The sequence below is a fragment of the Sycon ciliatum genome, chromosome 6 (genome assembly GCF_964019385.1).
Source record: "Sycon ciliatum chromosome 6, ocSycCili1.1, whole genome shotgun sequence".
NCBI lineage: Eukaryota > Metazoa > Porifera > Calcarea > Leucosolenida > Sycettidae > Sycon > Sycon ciliatum.
In genome coordinates, this window is record NC_088648.1 from 26,027,012 (window position 1) to 26,045,461 (window position 18,450).

Genomic DNA, 18,450 nt, shown 5'->3' on the forward strand with positions numbered 1-18,450 from the left:
TTGGAATACACGTACTGGAAATATGTCGTATTTGCCGAATAAACAATTCTTTCCATTTCAGTGTGTTCTTCCTTTCCTTATTTTTATCAGTATGACCATTAACATGACAGCACTGTGCTATCATGCTGCTTATGTATCTTACACCCATGCGCGCTATGGTGCCGTGAGGTGGGGAGGACGAAGACTTATCTTTAACATTCGATTCACTTTAAAATCCAATTTTTGGGGGTTTGGTACCTTCCCCGTACATTTTGCAACCAGTATCCTTTGACTTTTCGCCCATATATGCACCGAGGGAAACTGCACTGGGAATAATGCATAGGGTTGCTTCCAATGTAGCTAGCAATACACACTGCAGAGACCAAAACACCAGGGTGCCAGTTTGGGATGGATGGACTGTAGTGTAGGCATTGCAATGATTGCATATTTTGATAAATCACTGTCTGCATCGAGCAAAACACAGTACATGTACTCTGAGACGTATATAGAATTACAAAGTAACAGCGCAGCGATTAAAATAACGCACGTTGGTTATCGCTGACAGGCACTGCAGCAGGTCGCCACAACAAAAACAGCATAGCGCGGAGAGGTGCACAGGTACACTGTCCGGCGAGAGGCAAGCCGGGCAAACGGACGGGACAACACAAAGGGCACGGGCCTGCACTCGCACGTGTCTGCTCGTCCACGCGTCTCAGCACACGTGATGCACTAGGAGCAAACATGTACTAAAAAAAGAGTACAAGTGGGTGGTGGTGGGTGGGTGTCAGGGCTTCGTCCCGGGAGCGCCGTTTGATCATAGAATTCGAAAAAGAAAAAAAAAGATGGCTAAATTGAATTAGTGAGATCAAGTGCACTGCACCTAATTCTCACGGCGCACCTTCTTCTTCGTCGGCTTGCGAGGTGATCGCCTGCACATGAAGAACGACCGGCAGACAAACACACAGGCATACAGATTGGAATGCAGCGGGGAACAGCGGTCAATGGGCAACGTTCAAAAACACAACTCTACATAAAGACTCTGTCGTGACACCCCCCCCCCTCTCTCCTCTCTCTCTCTCTCTCTCTCTCTCTCTCTCTCTCTCTCTCTCTCTCCCTCTCCCTCTCCCTCTCCCTCCCTCCCTCCCTCTCTCTCTCTCTCTCTCTCTCTCTCTCTCTCTCTCTCTCTCTCTCTCTGTCTCTCTCTCTCTCGTCTCTCTCTCCCAGAATTCTGTCGTTTTTCGTGATTCAATGCACCTGGCTGTACACACACATCTGTCCATTGTGCACAGTCAACACTGCAGCTCTAACGCATGTATACAGATGATTGTTATCATGGGAGCTGATGTAACGAGCGCAATGACAGGTAGCTCTGACCCAGGCCCTTCTCTGAAATTGCCACACCTCTCACCAAGACTGTATACTTATAATGATGGTGCTTGCGGGTGTTGGAGGCATGTGTGTGTGTGCGTTTGTCTTTCACCGTAAACTAAAAATGTCCTACTTCTGTTCCCTCCTCCTTTCTCTCCCAAACTCAATGATGTTGTATCTTGCCCAGGAATCACCCCTGCACAATGCTCTGCAGTCGTTTGCTTCTGCGGAGCACTCGGGTTGCAATGAAGCCGAGACCCAGGGAGTCATAGCATATTATACGCATGGGGAGGGACGACACGAGACCGTAGCAGCTGGAGTGATGCACGTTTCAACTCTGGGTCATGAAGCTGCACGTCATCTATGATCTCCGCAGCGTTAGATTGCGGTCATGAACTGCTGACATGTACAATGCCCAAGCCAGCAATGGCGTACACAAGTATGCAGATTGGCCCTACCCACAAGGGCAAATGGAACGCAAAGACCATGTTGGGTCGCGATCAACCTGCCGGTGTCGTCTCCCCGGATTATATGGCTGCCTGCAACACATGCATGATTGTATGTGCGCGCGGGCACCCGCTCGTACACGGACATTTATCCTGTGTTCTGTGCAGAGCACTTACCTAGGTTCATCTTCTGCTGCATCGGGCTGCAAACGGGCAGAAAGGAAGAACACCAAAAGAAAACAAACCAACAGAACAGGAAAGACAGTCAGAAAAACACATGGGACACCCGACACTAGGGGGGGGGGGGGGGGGCAATTGCAAACGACACGGTGAAATCTCACAACACATTCTGGTTGATCGTTACTCCTTTCGGAGACGTGTGAATATCCGATGACCGTACTGTTCCATAGCTTTTCATTGTGCGGTGGTGGCTGGGGGTAACTAGACCTGTTGCAGTGAGATGCAACACATAGTACTGATAATAACGTGAAATGTGTGTGTGTGTGTGTGTGTGTGTGTGTGTGTGCGCATGCACAGTAGCAGTCAAACGCATAATAATGCGCACAGCCACATACACAATACACATGCATGCACGCACAGCCACACACGTGCACCATCGCATATAGACAGACAGACAGACAGACAGACACACACACACACACACACCAGGGCAGCACCGTACCAAGCCAAGCTCCTGCTCTGCTGATGCTGCAGCCGATGCTGACGGCGCAGACGCTATTTCTGGTTCCGGCTCTAGAGCTGCCACGCGCGGCGGCTCTACCTCCGGTTCAGGAACAACTTTGACATCGGCCTTCTTGCCCTTTCTTGAAGGAGAAGCCTTTGCTGGTGCTGGCGATGCCTTTGCTGGTGCGGGCGATGCCTTTGCTGGTGCCGGCGATGCCTTTGCTGGTGCCGGCGAAGCCTTTGCTGGTGCTGGCGATGCCTTCTTTACGGGTACTTCCTCCTCTACAACTTCATCCTCTGCTGCTTCTTCGTCGCTGTCCACCTCTTCTTCTACGTTGGCTGGTGCCGGATCGTCTGGCTGGTGCTCATCAGTCTTCTTGGCACGAGCACGCCGGTCAGCATCACCATCATCCTTCTGTTAGGTATGTCACAAGAAACCACACAGGGAAAACATCTTTAGGAAATAGGCTTTCTCGCTCTCTCTCTCTCTCTCTCTCTCTCTCTCTCTCTCTCTCTCTCTCTCTCTCTCTCTCTCTCTCTCTCTCTCTCTCTCTCTCTCTCTCTCTCTCTCACTCAACACATCTATAATATTAGTATTGCACAAGCTATGATGCTGAAGCCTTGCAGAAAGTGCTCAATGCCACGAAGGTAGATCCCAAAACACAACTTAGCAACGCTTAGCTTAATTCAGCGTACAGTCAAACCTCGTTAGGACGAACTTCAAGGGACTGAGCAAGTTTGTGTGTCTTATCCGGAGAGTGAGAGTGAGAGAGAGAGAGAGAGAGAGAGAGAGAGAGAGAGAGAGAGAGAGAGAGAGAGAGAGAGAGAGAGAGAGAGAGAGAGAGAGAGAGAGAGAGAGAGAGAGAGAGAGAGAGAGTACACACCTTGCTTGGCAGGCAGCAGCCAACAATCAGGACGACGGGAAGAACGACGATGACAATAGCGTAGACAGCCCACAGCCATGGCCGCTCCTCAGCTGAAGACATCAAGGATGTTAGCAGTCCATGCTGTATACACAAACAACAAGAGAAGTAATATAGAGACAAGGTTCAGACAGTCTTCATACTCATAACAAGTAAGCAACAGGCGAGAGTCGATGATGGGGTTCGACAAATAGGACTCCATGGAAGGCAAACCAGGAGAGTAAACAATAGGTTTCAGCACGCAAGTTCACGACAGTCCTTGCACTTGTGACAATGCACGAATGATTCGTTCAAGCATGCGACAGACAACCTCCTATAATTATAGACATTGAACTGGCATTGTACAGTATACCATGCTTGCACGACTAGTGCCCCTGGGGCACTATTTTTGCCATGTCCATCACAGATGGGGCACTATTTTTTCAATGCTGCTACATTGGGAGGGCTCTATTGTTTTCATAGGCTCTATTCGACACGGGGCACTATTCAAGAGAGGGCTCTAATCGCGCGAGTCACGTATGCGTATGGCAGGGTAAAAATGGATGATTGGAGGCTGAGCGGCCAGGTACATGTACTTGGGGTGGCCGTATACAAGCTATGCGAGGTGATGGAGAAATGGTGAGAGGTATGTGCATGCGTCACGGAACTTACTGCGGTCGAGACAGGTGCTTCTGCAGCAGTCTTGGCATCAAAGCTACAGCAAACACACACACACACACACACACACACCATTACAACTACAAACAAGATCAGCAGAGCAAGCCGCTTGACAAAGGGAACACATAATCTTGGTCTAGCCGGTATTGCAACTTGCCACAAATTGAGAGTAAGTGCGTGCCAGGCAACAACCACGTGGATCATTTCTACATTCATTTCCAAAACAAAGAAGGAAGATCAGGGTGTATGGCAGAGAAAGAGAGACAAGCCGACACCACCTCACCTATCAGCAGCATACTGATCAGCAACGGCTTCGTCGTCGGTCAGGATGATATTGTCAAACAGCTGACCAGCCGTCATGGTCCACAGCTCAACACCGATGGCACCCTGGTGGCAAAAGTGGCCGCCACAGCAGACACAGCAGACACAGCAGAAACAGCGGCAAAAACAGCAACAAAAACAGCAGAGGCAGCAGTCAGCACAATCACCGTGGACATGCATTATTGGTGCACGGGTTGATGGAATTATACACACCACGAACACTCATGCACATGCACTCATGCACGCACGCACACCACCACACACACACAAGCACGCACAGATGCGCGTGCAGCCAGTCAACAATCAGCTCATCATTATGGGAAGAAACACAAAAAGAAGCCAACAAATTGCCTGACAGAAGTATCCGTTACGGCCCTTCTGTTAGAATAAACCCCAACTGAGATAAATACGAAAGGAGAAGGTATAAAGAAAATACCCATACTGCTGAATGCCTTTTCTTACAATGCTGCTCATCTTGAATGGCTCCAAATCTTCAAAGAAATCTGGGTTGGCAATCTTCTTCGGCTTCCAGATGCCCTGAAGTAGAACACAGCAGAGATTGAGAAAGAGAGGGCAACGCCACTCAGATGTGTGGAGGTGATAGCAGGATAGAGATATGATATCCGTGCAGTTTAGGTGCCCAATGTCTTCACAATTCCACCACATCGCTGGTTCGCTTTTCCGGTCCACGGGAGTCTGAAAAATATCCCCCCCCCCCCCCCCCCCCCTATATGCTTCCACATAATGATTTTGCTCGCACATACCCATAATCACACGAACGCCCTCTCCCAGACAAGGAACCTTCCTCATCGACACATGCACCACAACCCTTCCATCACCAGCAGCACCACCACAGATGCCGTAATCACAGTAGTTTTCATTCAATACTGAGTAGGGGTTAAACGGTTCCATGTTTTTCATGTTCGGGTACCCTAATGCCAGCATAGTTTCCCACGGTTTGGGTATCGGTTCCATGCACTCTTTTCTCCAGACCGACCAATTGGGCCAAATGCGTTCGTGACAATTATTTTCAAGTTAGAAAACATTTTTACGGGCAAGAACGAGACATCGGAGAGTCCATGTGCGAAACAGGTACGCTCGTAGTGACCAGGGTCAATAGGAGAACACTTTGGAAGGGCGGTGATCGTAAAGTAAGACATTTAAAAATCTTGAGTAGACTTGACGTGTACATGTATTTGTACGAGAACGAGATTTTTCGAGTTTCGGCTCGAAATTTGACGGAACGGGTATCCGATTCTTTTCAGCTGGCGGTTCCAAAACCGGTTCCTTACCCGAACCGTTTCACCCCTAATACTGAGCTAGCTAGCTTATCTTACCTGGTAGTTTGGGTTATCAATCATGGGAGCACGCCACTTGCCCTTGTAGGCAGGGTTCACCTTGGTGGGACGGGTCCAGGGGCCACAGCCACTAATCTTGGCACACTTGGGATTGTCTACAGAAAATATAGATAACACAAAACGAAACAATATTCGAACGGCTTTCTAGGAGACGAGAAGCCTCAACCGCAAGGAAAAAATGCAAAGCTTCAAAATGTCTTCCTCGTGAGAAAAGGATTTTCCTGTCCAAGAAGCCTGTGACCTTCGATATTTTAGTGTGACGAATGAAGAAACACAGTATTGAGAATCCAGGATACAGGACCAGAGCCGTGAAGGTGAAAGATGCTGAGATGTTGGGTAAGCATGCATGCTAAGGCATACACAATAGACTGAAAGAAACTGAAAGCAACGTACCAATTTTAGGAGCTTCGTATTCACCGTCCTCGTCAACATCCCTACAGGAATACAGTGCGTACAAACACATAATGAGAATGCCATGTTCAGTGAACACACACACACACACACACACACACACACACTTGTACTTGCTCACTGCCAAACACTGGTCACGTGGGTCTCCCCGGGAGAGGGAGAGAGGAACTCAAAAGGAATCTTGGAAAGAGGACTCAACTGGCTATTGAACCGCCCAACGGCCGATACCCCCTGAAATCCCCAAACTATGGGTGGACTTGCAAATGATCCCACTTACGAGCTCACCACATCTCAGTAAGTGGGTGAGGACAAGGTGCACACGCACACACACACACGCACGCACACACAGAGAACAAAAACCTATTCAAGGCACCCAGAAAAAGCAAGAGAACTGCACATACTCGAGGAGATGAATCTGCAGCAGCACCAGCAGCAATGACAACAATAGCAGTAACAGCAAGAGCAACATCGGTGACAACAGCAACCACAGCAGCTCCAGCAACAATGCAAACAGCCGCACCAGCAATGTGTGCCTCAATCTGAATAGCCAGGGTCAGCCCGACCTATAAACTGTAAGAATGCACCGCACCCGGCACTCGGTGGTTACAATCGGCTGGGCAAAACCTCTGGCTGATACCAAGAGTACATAACCCCCCAGAGTGTGCAACTGTGTACACAACCTCTATACAGTGCTGCGACGGCAGAATCTCACATCACCTGACATGGTTCAAAAATCTACGCTGGCAGACCGTGTAAAATGACCACAAGGGAGTTGAACCCAAAGCGTACAACCAAGAGCAGATAAACAAGAGTGTGCAACTCCGGATCTCTCCTGCACAATCTCCATATACCCCCGCCCACGGCGGAATTTTTTCTTGACGTCACCTTTTTTCAGAAAAACGCGCTTCTTGCCGCAGAGCAGTGTGAGAGCAGGTGCTGGGCACCGACCTTGTAATGTAAAGCCCGGCTAAATGCACGAGGCAAAACTTTCCAAAACACTAGCAGCGCGTGGGTCGTCGAAAAGATTACGCCAACAAAAAATTCCGCCGTGGGCCAACCCATCCGCGCGGATCCAGGAGTTGCACACTCTTGTTTATCTACTCTTGGTACAACCCTTCATGCACAGGGTGCAAATAATGTGTACGGGCTCGTCACGTGATGTGAAGTTCTGCCATCGCAGACTCCACAGTGGGAGTTGCACACTCTTGTGGGATATGTACTCTGGCCAATACCCTGACCCATGCTACTATCACTCACCAATCTTCAGGCTTGTCTGCCTCGGGATCCTCCACGTACTGCGGCTCCTCCACCAGCCAGTCGCTTGGCATGCTGGCATCGTCGTCGGGAATGTGAGAGGGCGCATCCTCGTCCCAGTCGTCCGGCTTGCTCGCCTCCGGGTCGGGGATCTTCTCCTTGTCGTCCCAGTCCTCGGGGCGTTTGTCCTCGGGGTCGTCAATCTCTGCTGGCGGGTTCACAGCAGGCCTGTGTAAGTACCCAGCACACAAATGCAACACATCACAACGGTAGCCATTCAAACCCGACAACATTGTGTAGCAAGAAGGACCCACGGGTGTGTGTGATCCCTGGTACCGTATTTGCCGGTGTATAGTGCGCACCCTGAGCAGTGAATTTTGAAGCTCAAATCTGTAGTGCGCACTATACACCGAATACGAGAATCTAGTACAAAAGTGCCCGAGTTCAAGAGTTCAAGTGCGCACTATACACGTAATGTGCTACATGTACATGTTCGTCTGAGACCTCCTGATGATATTGATTGGTTCTTGGACGAAACAATGTTGTTTTCATGTTCACAGTCGTAATCCCATCAATTTCATAGTCATAGTCTGACTTACCGGAAAATATTCTTAAGTTTCACCATCCTTTGACGAGATCAATTTCAGAACCAAATATCCCCGATTTGACTGCGCGTTATACACCGAATAGAGCCATTTTGTGTAATTTGTGGTTGAAGATTGGGGGTGTGCGTTATACAAAGGTGCGCGTTATACTCCGGTAAATACGGTAGCCTAATCGGTAGGGCACTGTCCCGGAAAGACAGGGGTGCTGGGTTCGAATTCCGCTCGTGGGCTCTTCTTTTCCAACATAACGACACAAAGAAAGTGTTGCCATTAGCGGGTTGTTATTATGCATGAGGTTGAATGTACCCAGTCAGCTGTCTATAACGTCTGAAGATAAAGTCACTATTCGAAACGCCCAAGGTCGGTATTCACGAGGTTGACCTAACATGTACCACACAGTATGGTCTACTACTACTACTAGGGAGCAGAGAGGACAGAGCGTAGCAATTCTGAAACAAGAGACGCTCACACGATACCTCATGTCCTCCAGGAGGCTTCCAGACTTCAGCACGACCCTGTCGATGGAGATGGTGAAGGTGTTGTCCGGACGCACAACTGCACATTGCCACCGAACAACAAGAACCACAGAAATCACACCACGACAACAGAATGCAATGCGTGGACAACAGGAATAAGGAGTAACAGTAGGTCACAAAAGACTCAAAGAGTATAACACACCGAGGAGCAATTCTCAATTTATAGTACATGTAGATGCTTGCAATCAATGGCAAGAAGACACAGGCATTTGCACATGCGCATGGACACAGGCATTTGCACATGCGCATGGACACACACACACCCCACACCCACAGAACGAAGGTCGCGTACCGAGACGCAGAAGATGGGTCTTCTTGTCCTTGACATCGGGCAGAGTCACCGACGACAGATCAGCATGCTTCTCCTGTTACATCAATAACAATAAAACAGGAAACATAGTCAGGTAATAACAGACACACTATCGTCACTACGGTGTTGACAGCACCACTCTTTGCGTTTCGTGAAGCAACAATAATATGCTGATTTGGGGTCCAAATTTTGGAAATTTTCAGCGGAGTCCCCCCCCCCCCCCCCCACACACACGAGAAGAAATAATAATTATGTATTTCAGATGGCAAAAATACGTGGCGACGCTCCCGAGATACTTCTAAAATCTCAACAGCATTACTAAGTTCATTGGTCACAGCGAGACAAGAAAGCAGGAGAATGACTTGGACGCCTACCTCAAATTCGCCAGTCTTGGGGCTCTTGTGGCGGAAGATGAAGTGCAGCTGCAAAGGACAACACACAAAGGCACAACATACGTCTAATTGCGTACAGTCATGAATAAAAAGAAGAAGACTGAAAAGGACTCTAATTCAGTCACAAGTGCATCATCGCAGAATGAGCAACAGTGTTGTTGAGCACTGGCACTGACAGAGGGCAAGGCAACAATGGATGATGAACGTGAAAAACAATGACAAGGCATAAGGCCCATCTGTCAGAACGTTACATGACGACACACGAAATTCTCTTACATGCATCTGTTGGAGCCAGTGAAGAAAACTCATTTTTAAAGACAGATATCCAGGGAACATTACGATTCAAGAGTAGTACACACAACCCTGCGTTCAGCATGCGGACAACACTGACCTTGTTCTCCGTGCCGCATGAGTCTGGTCCAAACATGATGGTGTATGGAGTCTTGTCGGTGACTTGGGCCTAACAGCAATACCGTTCGTAGTAAACACAACAGCAACAGTAACAGCACCAGTATCAATAAAAGCAGCAATAGTAGTAGCGAAAGTCAGTCAGACATATTTTTTAACAATTAAAATCCACAGAACAGTGCTCATAGAAAAACAATACCACAGACGAGAAGAGCGAGCGAGCAAGAGAGAGAGAGAGAGAGAGAGAGAGAGAGAGAGAGAGAGAGAGAGAGAGAGAGAGAGAGAGAGAGAGAGAGAGAGAGAGAGAGAGAGAGAGAGAGAGAGAGAGAGAGAGAGAGACAGAGAGATAGAGATAGAGAGAGAGAGACAGAGGAAGAGAAAGAGAGAAAGAACAGAACAAAAACTAGGAAAGTTAGTGCTCACCAAATCCAGAGAATCCGAGTGTGAAAGCAGTTTGATGTAAGAACCACCGCAATCCATGCCCTGCTGCAGCTTCAAATCATATCTACAGAATAGAAGGAAGGAGAACTCCGCTATTAGAATGGTGACGCTGAGTAAAGGTAACTAGCTATTCATGCACACACTACGGCAGGCTTTCGGATACAACAACTGAGATTGGAATGGAAGGTACACAAAATTAAGGTGGCCTGCAGAACCGGCAATTGTGGCCAAAGGATTGAGAAGAAAAAGGAAAAAGAAGCAAGTCCGACTCATCCCTAGGTACTGAGCCATTGTATAGCACTGCTCAATGAAATCCAATCGTTTGAGTCAATGAGTCGATTTTCGGGCCGTACCAGTTTACACCCTAGTGTTCTGTAATCTAGGGCAGCATAGCGCCCGGCGCATTCCTCGACTCGCACGACCAGATTTCATCGACCAGCACCGTAGAGCAACACACTGTACTCATGCAGGCTGGGAACACAACACACCTGCATCCAAAGTCATGTGGTCGTACGGTTTGACCAGCGTTCTTAAATGAACAAACGGCAAGTGGGTTTGAACCGGGCCCAAGCGCTCCGCACTTTCCCGCTATTGGCCCATAATTATGATAATTAGGTAGCTACTATCTGTTCAGTCCCTGACTTTAGCCCTTTCACATCCACTGTCAAACAGTGTGGACTTACTGAAAGACCAGCGGCTTGTCCGTGAATTCGAATGTGGTAGCCAGAGGAGCGGAGACAGCTGCGTGCTTTGCCTTGTCCTACCAAAGCCAGCCACGGCGGGCAACAACAAAAAAACAGAGAGATAAATACGAGCCCAGCACCTCCACAAATCACTCCAGAAGGACAGAAGCACATGTAAATACTAGAAACCTGATCGAGACTTCATTCGGTGTACGGAAAAATGAGTCGCAGTATCTGTTGACGCGAACACGTTGACAAGAAGACCAAAACGTCTTCCAGCAGAGAGGGATGGTATGGAATAAACATCGTCTCCTTGATAAAGGAGCCAGACAAGACAACAGATCTGTAACTGTGTAGTTCCCGTACGCACCTTCAGAACGAGACCGACATCAGTTTCAAGGGAGTTCTGCTCTGCAGATTCCACGCTCCATTCACCTGCAGTGGAATCAAGAACACAGCGTCGAACCATTCATCTTTGAGACATGATACACACGTACAGCCAAACGTCCCTTATCCGATCACATCGGAAATAGTGTTGTCGGATCAGTGAAAAAGTAGGATATATCAGGACATTAGCACTAGGGGTGTCGACGAGCAGTAGGGTACCCGTGCTACCCGTAATTTGACCGGGTAGTAGGGTAGCAATTTGCTCCTGAGAACCCGATCGGGTAGTTGGAGTACGGTGTTTTTGCAACGGTGCATGTAAACAGCATAGCATGGCTACGTGCTACTGTACACTCACAGTACAAACTGTATCAAAAAAATTGAAAAAATACCCGATAGAGCACCCGAAATATCCGGACCCGTTACCCGACCAAACCCCTACCCGTTGCAGCCCTATTTAGCACAGCACAGTGGTAACGAAAGTCGATAATTTTACATGTATAGGTTTGCAGAGTCGAAGGTTCAATGGACTTCTCGTGTGCTCTGGATGGCAGTCGTGAGTCAGTCAGGCGTGAAGTTAAATCGGTGGAAAAGCACGAGCTGCAGTGTAGGGAGCAACCAACCTTCCATCTCAAAACACTTTGTGTATGATTCTACCGGCATACATGTACACAGAGAAAAAATATACTCCTATTCATTTCCACTTTCATGGTACTGTACTGCCTGCGGCAACGTATCAAATGACAGATTTCAAGTCGCTGATCAATAATCAGCACAACCGGTTGCATCTTCACTGCCTTTCACATCACCACGCCAGCAGGACGAAGAGTTTCATGGAAATGAGTCATAAATTGATCCATTCCAGGCTGTTCACCGATCTGACATGTTTGGGCAGCCGGAGATCGGTGGATACCGTTAGCGAATTTTGACTATTCATGCCTTCTGACAATTCTGCGGATAGGACTCTTTCTGTCCTGCACAAGTCCCAGCATGTTGCATAACATGAAAGGAACACTGAACTTGCCCTCTCCCAGGAGAAAACGGCCAGCAAAAAACCCATCAGGTGGATGTGCATACAAATGAGCCAAACTGCCAGAGCATCGAGGGCACTAAGAGCCACTGGCAGGGAGAAGGTAATGCAAAAAAGAAGGAGGACTGGCTGATTTTCTCTCGAGCCGACTCACAATTCAGAGACTCATTTGAACAGCAGCACTATTTACCTGTGATTTTGTCTAACTTACCGTCGTATTTAGCAATGTCAGCATCAGCACCGTCCTTCATTGCTGCAGACTTGACCCATCTGTGTGCGGAAAACAAACAATAACACTATGAACTTCAGACACGAGCACATGGCACATGCAGTCTCTACATAAACATTGGTTCAAACAACAAGAGGATGGAAAAGGTGTTTTAAACCGTTTTCCGTCCTCTTATTGTTTGAACTAGCTCTACCTCTCGGTATTGAGCACTCTCTTGGACAGCCTGGAACCTCTCTGTTTTAAACATTGGTACATGACAATGAGAAACAACTCCATGGGATGTACGATTTTGAACCCTGCAAAGTAGCCTACCCGGATGGAAGGGAGCCTGCGTCGGCATCCTGGAAGTTCTCGGCGAAGTGAACACTGCCAGACGGGTTGGGGGCCTTGAAACCCTACAACAAGCAACAAACACATGTGTCCGCATGCGCACAGACATGCCACACACACACACAGAGATACGGACACACACGCACACGCATATGAACACATGGACACATGCGCGCACACACACACACACGCACACATTCGATCATGCCACCACAAGGAACAGTTCATAATTGTCACCACTGTTCAAGATTCGGAACTCTCAGACCCCTGTCAGAGCCTACCTACAAAAATGTAATAGACGATACCGTATTATCTCTAATATTTAAAGCAGTCTCCAATAATAGCATTTCTCCAATAATAGAACACCTTGGGGCGGCATTCAAAAAATAAAGTGCTCAGTCTCCATTATAAGCACACTGTCTATCGGTACCTGGTAAAATGCATGTACGGAATAATCTCTAAAATGCAGTACTGGCGAAAAACCCCTGAAATGGGTGTGTGTCTGACATGAATTTGGCATGGTAACATGCCTCTGAAATGAGGTTGAAATGATAATGGAACAGTCTCCAATAAAGAAACGTCTCCATTAATAGCACGGGGCGGAGGTACATTCAAAAATAAAGGACCACGCTTATGTTAGAGATAATACGGTAAGCTGTAGTGTAAGCAAAATACAGTCGTGGCCAAAGAAATCCGACCCAAGAGTCAAAAGTAGTGCCGCGTTTCCATTTCCATCACAGCATGCACAGGCCAAAAAAATCACCCGAGGGCCGCAGGGGCAGCATGAGCCTTGGCGCTGCTTTCGGCACGTGGGTCGCATTTCTTTGGCCACGACGGTACAATTACACAAGTGACCTGAGCTGGACAATTCCAAAGTTCCACAAACTGAAAAATAATTATTTCGATAAATGAATGGCGCTACGGATATCGTGCGCGACGCGTGCATGCCAAGCAATGGTTACTGCTTTACTCTTCCTAAGCTAACACTGACAATGAGAGCCAAGGGTGTACATAAAAAGCATTGCTCAAACACCCACGCTAACTCGTGAAGAGTCGAGTGAAGTCTTGAAAATAAATACAGGTATGTGGCAAAATGAAAACAATAATAGCATACTGTGCGGCAGCAGAACAGACTTACCTCCTCGGGAGAGGCCCAGCAGCCTACGGCAACACAGAGGAACACCAACTGCCACGCACCAGCCATGGCTGTACTTTTTTCTAGAACAAGGTCCTAGGCGAAAGTACCAGGCTCTCAAAGAGGCCTTTCAGTTCGCAGCGTGATTTGAAAAGCACAAGCTGTGAGCAACAAGTCCCAAGATTTCTCAAATGTTCCAAGAACTTTTGCAAATCGACGACGTCATCTTACCTTTGTTGATCGAACGCGCACTGGTCGCCATTTTCGTTGTCAGGGAGAATGCGTCGATATTTTACTACCGGTTTTCGGAAAAGACGGTACTTCGACAAGCTTCACTTCATGATTCAGCAGGCCCGGCTTGTTGTGTGGCCATGGTATCCATGGTATCACCAAGAGGCAAGAGTAGATAAACAACAAGAGTGTGCAACTCCGGATCTCTCCTGCACAATCTGCAGATACCACCGCCCACGGCGGAATTTTTTGTTGACGTCACCTTTTTTCAGAGAAATGCGCAGTTTGCCGCAGAGCAGTGTGAGAGCACGTGCTGGACACCGACCTTGTAGTATAAAGCCCGGTCAAGAGCACGAGGGAAAACTTTCCGAAAGACTCGCAGCGCGTGCGTCGTCGAAAAGATTACGTCAACAAAAAATTCCGCCGTGGGCCAACCCATCCGCGAGTTGCACACTCTTGTTTATCTACTCTTGGTATCACCGACAGAGCTACTGTGTACATGTACTGCTGTGTAGAGCTTCACTTCTTCCGGCAGTGATCCGATCTCAGACTACTCACGATCTTATCATCACCGGTTCAGAGGGCTATAAATAATAATTAATAGGGCTCACGATCACTGACGTTTGGGTGGTGGTGGTGCACGGGGTGACCATGGTGACTGAAAGAGAGAGGTGGTGCACCGGCGCGGTGGTGGTGGTGGTGGTGTGTGTGTGGCGGGGGTGGGTGGGGTGTGTGTGTGTGGGGGGGGGGGGGGGGGGGTGTATGTTCTCTGAGGGATATGCAAGGAAAGAAATATCACATGAGATTGTGAAGCAACACGAGAGTAAAGCCTGATTCATACTTCATTTCGCGTACAGCCCGGGAACGCGTCGTGTAGCGAAAAAGTTGACTTGAGCCCAACTATTTCGTGCCAGTCAACGCACGACGACAGACAGACAGACAGAGAGACACGAGAGCCTAGAGAGAGAGAGAGAGTCTGTGCGTGTGTGTGTGTGTGTGTGTGTGTGTGTGTGTGTGTGTGTGTGTGTGTGTGTGTGTGTGTGTGTGTGTGTGTGTGTGTGTGTGTGTGTGTGTGTGTGTGTGTGTGTGTGTGTGTGTGTGTGTGTGTGTGTGTGTGTGTGTGTGTGTGTGTGTGTGTGTGTGTGTGTGTGTGTGTGTGTGTGTGTGTGTGTGTGTGTGTGTGTGTGTGTGTGTGTGTGTGTGTGTGTGTGTGTGTGTGTGTGTGTGTGTGTGTGTGTGTGTGTGTGTGTGTGTGTGTGTGTGTGTGTGTGTGTGTGTGTGTGTGTGTGTGTGTGTGTGTGTGTGTGTGTGTGTGTGTGTGTGTGTGTGTGTGTGTGTGTGTGTGTGTGTGTGTGTGTGTGTGTGTGTGTGTGTGTGTGTGTGTGTGTGTGTGTGTGTGTGTGTGTGTGTGTGTGTGTGTGTGTGTGTGTGTGTGTGTGTGTGTGTGTGTGTGTGTGTGTGTGTGTGTGTGTGTGTGTGTGTGTGTGTGTGTGTGTGTGTGTGTGTGTGTGTGTGTGTGTGTGTGTGTGTGTGTGTGTGTGTGTGTGTGTGTGTGTGTGTGTGTGTGTGTGTGTGTGTGTGTGTGTGTGTGTGTGTGTGTGTGTGTGTGTGTGTGTGTGTGTGTGTGTGTGTGTGTGTGTGTGTGTGTGTGTGTGTGTGTGTGTGTGTGTGTGTGTGTGTGTGTGTGTGTGTGTGTGTGTGTGTGTGTGTGTGTGTGTGTGTGTGTGTGTGTGTGTGTGTGTGTGTGTGTGTGTGTGTGTGTGTGTGTGTGTGTGTGTGTGTGTGTGTGTGTGTGTGTGTGTGTGTGTGTGTGTGTGTGTGTGTGTGTGTGTGTGTGTGTGTGTGTGTGTGTGTGTGTGTGTGTGTGTGTGTGTGTGTGTGTGTGTGTGTGTGTGTGTGTGTGTGTGTGTGTGTGTGTGTGTGTGTGTGTGTGTGTGTGTGTGTGTGTGTGTGTGTGTGTGTGTGTGTGTGTGTGTGTGTGTGTGTGTGTGTGTGTGTGTGTGTGTGTGTGTGTGTGTGTGTGTGTGTGTGTGTGTGGTGTGTGACTGTGTGGTGGAAAGACAGAGGTGGAAAGACAGAGACATAGAGAGACAGAGAGACAGAGAGAGAGAGAGGAGAAGAGATATGGAGATTGTGATTGTCATGATAATGGATTCTGACATGGAGTTAGATACTGAGTACTCAAAAGATTTGATATGGATAAAATCTGGGAAAGTCGATAGTCGTGACAGGAGCTTTAAATGTCCGCCAATCACCTTCTATACGGACCGCAACTGGGAGAGCATTCCACAGAATGCTCCCGACAAACTGAATTGAGCGACGTCCAGGGGGATCAGGGAGGAACGGAACTCTCAGCAGGCCTGACACTTGACCACGTGTCGTCCTCAGCTGAGGGGTGGCAGGGTGGTTGATCGGCACGAACAGATGGTTTAAAAGGTGACTGGTCTTGCCATGCAAAGTTCGCAAACATTCGAAGACGAAGATGGTAAGCTTCTGAAAGAGAAGTTGTGGCAAGCTTGGCACACCTAGTAGCTTGAGAAGGAGGGCAGTCGGGACCAGAGTCCTTTGCTGCAGGGTCGCTCTGACATCGGATTTAGACAGGCGATGGAGTTTATCTAGGAGCTGCTTTGAAAGACTGGAGAAGAAACAATTGGAGCCATAAGACAGATGAGCCTGTATCATGCTGACATACTTTTTTCTTTTTTTTAGAAGAAAAAATACCAGACCTGGCGGGCTCTTAGGCTCAGGGACCTGCCGTGTCGCCATAGCTGTCCAATTATACTGGCCTGATCCTCCGTGTGACATGGCTGATATGTGCCTGTCCGTATGCCCCCACTTCAGCCAAACCCTTAACCGTGTGGCCCATTCCAACGCGCTCACGATCGCGAACCCCAACCTCCACCACACTCACAGGGAACAATCTCTCAATGAGAGGTCATAATTGTCAATTACAACAATCAGATATTTTGCGGATGTTGGTGCTTCCAGGGGTTGCACCGGTACGGGATAAAATGGGAGCAAGCTACACTGTAGTGAGACCTAAACAGGTCACAACAGCTGCTACCTGTCCCGAGATCAAGTGATACTGTACATGTACATGTACATTGTACAGTGCTGGCAACTGAAATCCGACCCCCTAGCGTCTCGTACGAATCGCTAACGCAGCTAGCGCACCGCTAGGGGGGGGGGTCGGATTTCAGTTGCCAGCACTGTACATCTCATAAACAAACAAAAAGATTATTATTACCCATCAGCACTCGGGTGTTACTCACCGTGTTAGCGGCCATCGTGAGTTCCCTTCGGGAACGGACACGATAATTTACTTTCTTTTGTTACTCGGCCTATGGCCGTAGATTGGCACCCACCGAGCTTACCTCCAGCAACCAGAGAGGGTTTGGAGGAAAACATGACCGATAGAACTCCACCACGCACCCCAGAAGCATTACAAAATCAAGGACCTTACCGGTAGGATAGCTACCCTTCCCCCCCCCCCCCCCCATGGAGGCAATAATTATGATGAATTTTGCAATTCTGCCACAGAGTAATAACTGGCGCTACAGATGGTGCCAAGGTATCAATGGAGGCAATCATTATTAATTTTGCAATTCTGCCGCAGAGTAATAGCTGGCGCTACCGACGGTATCAAGGCATCCAAGGAGCCAATATTATTAATTTTGCAATTCGTTGTCTGATGATTGGTTCAGCTATGAAACTCTGAGTCACAACGGAATTTGCCAAGGTTTCATTATGTGCTTTTGTGTAATTTTGCAATTATTCTGCTACAGAGCAATAGCTGGCGCTACCGATGGTGTCAAGGTATCCTGGCAACTGGCAGGAAACAGTGCCTAAAGTTGCGACTACTTGTACGTCGTACAACAGGAACAATCTGAGTCTCAACTTGCTACAGCCTATGGATCTCGCGAGGAAGACTTGGATATTTGGCACGTTCCTCAATTTCCTTTCAGCCGAGAATGCGTGCATGACCAGGTACATCAATGCCTATGATCAGGACCTTCTTGGTAGGTCCATCAACCAGAACACTATCAGGCCATCGGTGCTCATTATCATTGTAATGTACATGTGCATGCACATGTTTGATCTTCCTATGAGACAAACATGCACTCAGACAGAAGAACAGAACTAACGTCAGGCTCGTCACAAGTGACAAATCCGAACTTTCCACGAGTAATTTCATTCTCTTCTTTTCAGGTAGATACAGGTAGAAAAGAAAGTGACCAGTGGACAATGTAAAAATCAATGGCTCGTTCTCCATCAAATTATTGCACAAACCTGCCTAGGAGGGGTTGAAAGGAAATAAAAGAACTTTAAAGAAGC

General features: G+C 48.2%; 1 protein-coding gene across 2 annotated transcripts in view; it reads right to left on the reverse strand.

The window, feature by feature from the left end:
• The window catches only part of LOC135819801 (calnexin-like), a 31,243-nt gene extending 17,191 nt beyond the window's left edge, over positions 1-14,052 (reverse strand). The window contains exons 1-20 of one of the 2 annotated variants that reach the window (XM_065333068.1): positions 13,888-14,051; positions 12,732-12,814; positions 12,402-12,460; positions 11,147-11,211; positions 10,777-10,853; positions 10,076-10,157; positions 9,636-9,704; positions 9,227-9,274; positions 8,835-8,907; positions 8,483-8,561; positions 7,405-7,629; positions 6,130-6,170; positions 5,716-5,831; positions 4,841-4,915; positions 4,341-4,444; positions 4,052-4,094; positions 3,362-3,484; positions 2,476-2,892; positions 1,971-1,996; positions 378-908 (exon numbers count right to left, since the gene is read on the reverse strand). In XM_065333068.1, the coding sequence (XP_065189140.1) occupies positions 860-908; positions 1,971-1,996; positions 2,476-2,892; positions 3,362-3,484; positions 4,052-4,094; positions 4,341-4,444; positions 4,841-4,915; positions 5,716-5,831; positions 6,130-6,170; positions 7,405-7,629; positions 8,483-8,561; positions 8,835-8,907; positions 9,227-9,274; positions 9,636-9,704; positions 10,076-10,157; positions 10,777-10,853; positions 11,147-11,211; positions 12,402-12,460; positions 12,732-12,814; positions 13,888-13,953 (1,920 nt within the window). In that variant the 5' untranslated portion in view covers positions 13,954-14,051 and the 3' untranslated portion in view covers positions 378-859. Of the gene's footprint in view, positions 1-377; positions 909-1,970; positions 1,997-2,475; positions 2,893-3,361; positions 3,485-4,051; positions 4,095-4,340; positions 4,445-4,840; positions 4,916-5,715; positions 5,832-6,129; positions 6,171-7,404; positions 7,630-8,482; positions 8,562-8,834; positions 8,908-9,226; positions 9,275-9,635; positions 9,705-10,075; positions 10,158-10,776; positions 10,854-11,146; positions 11,212-12,401; positions 12,461-12,731; positions 12,815-13,887 lie in introns of those variants that run through there. The other variant, XM_065333069.1, reaches the window with a different exon arrangement.
• Between the last annotated feature and the right edge of the window lie 4,398 nt (positions 14,053-18,450).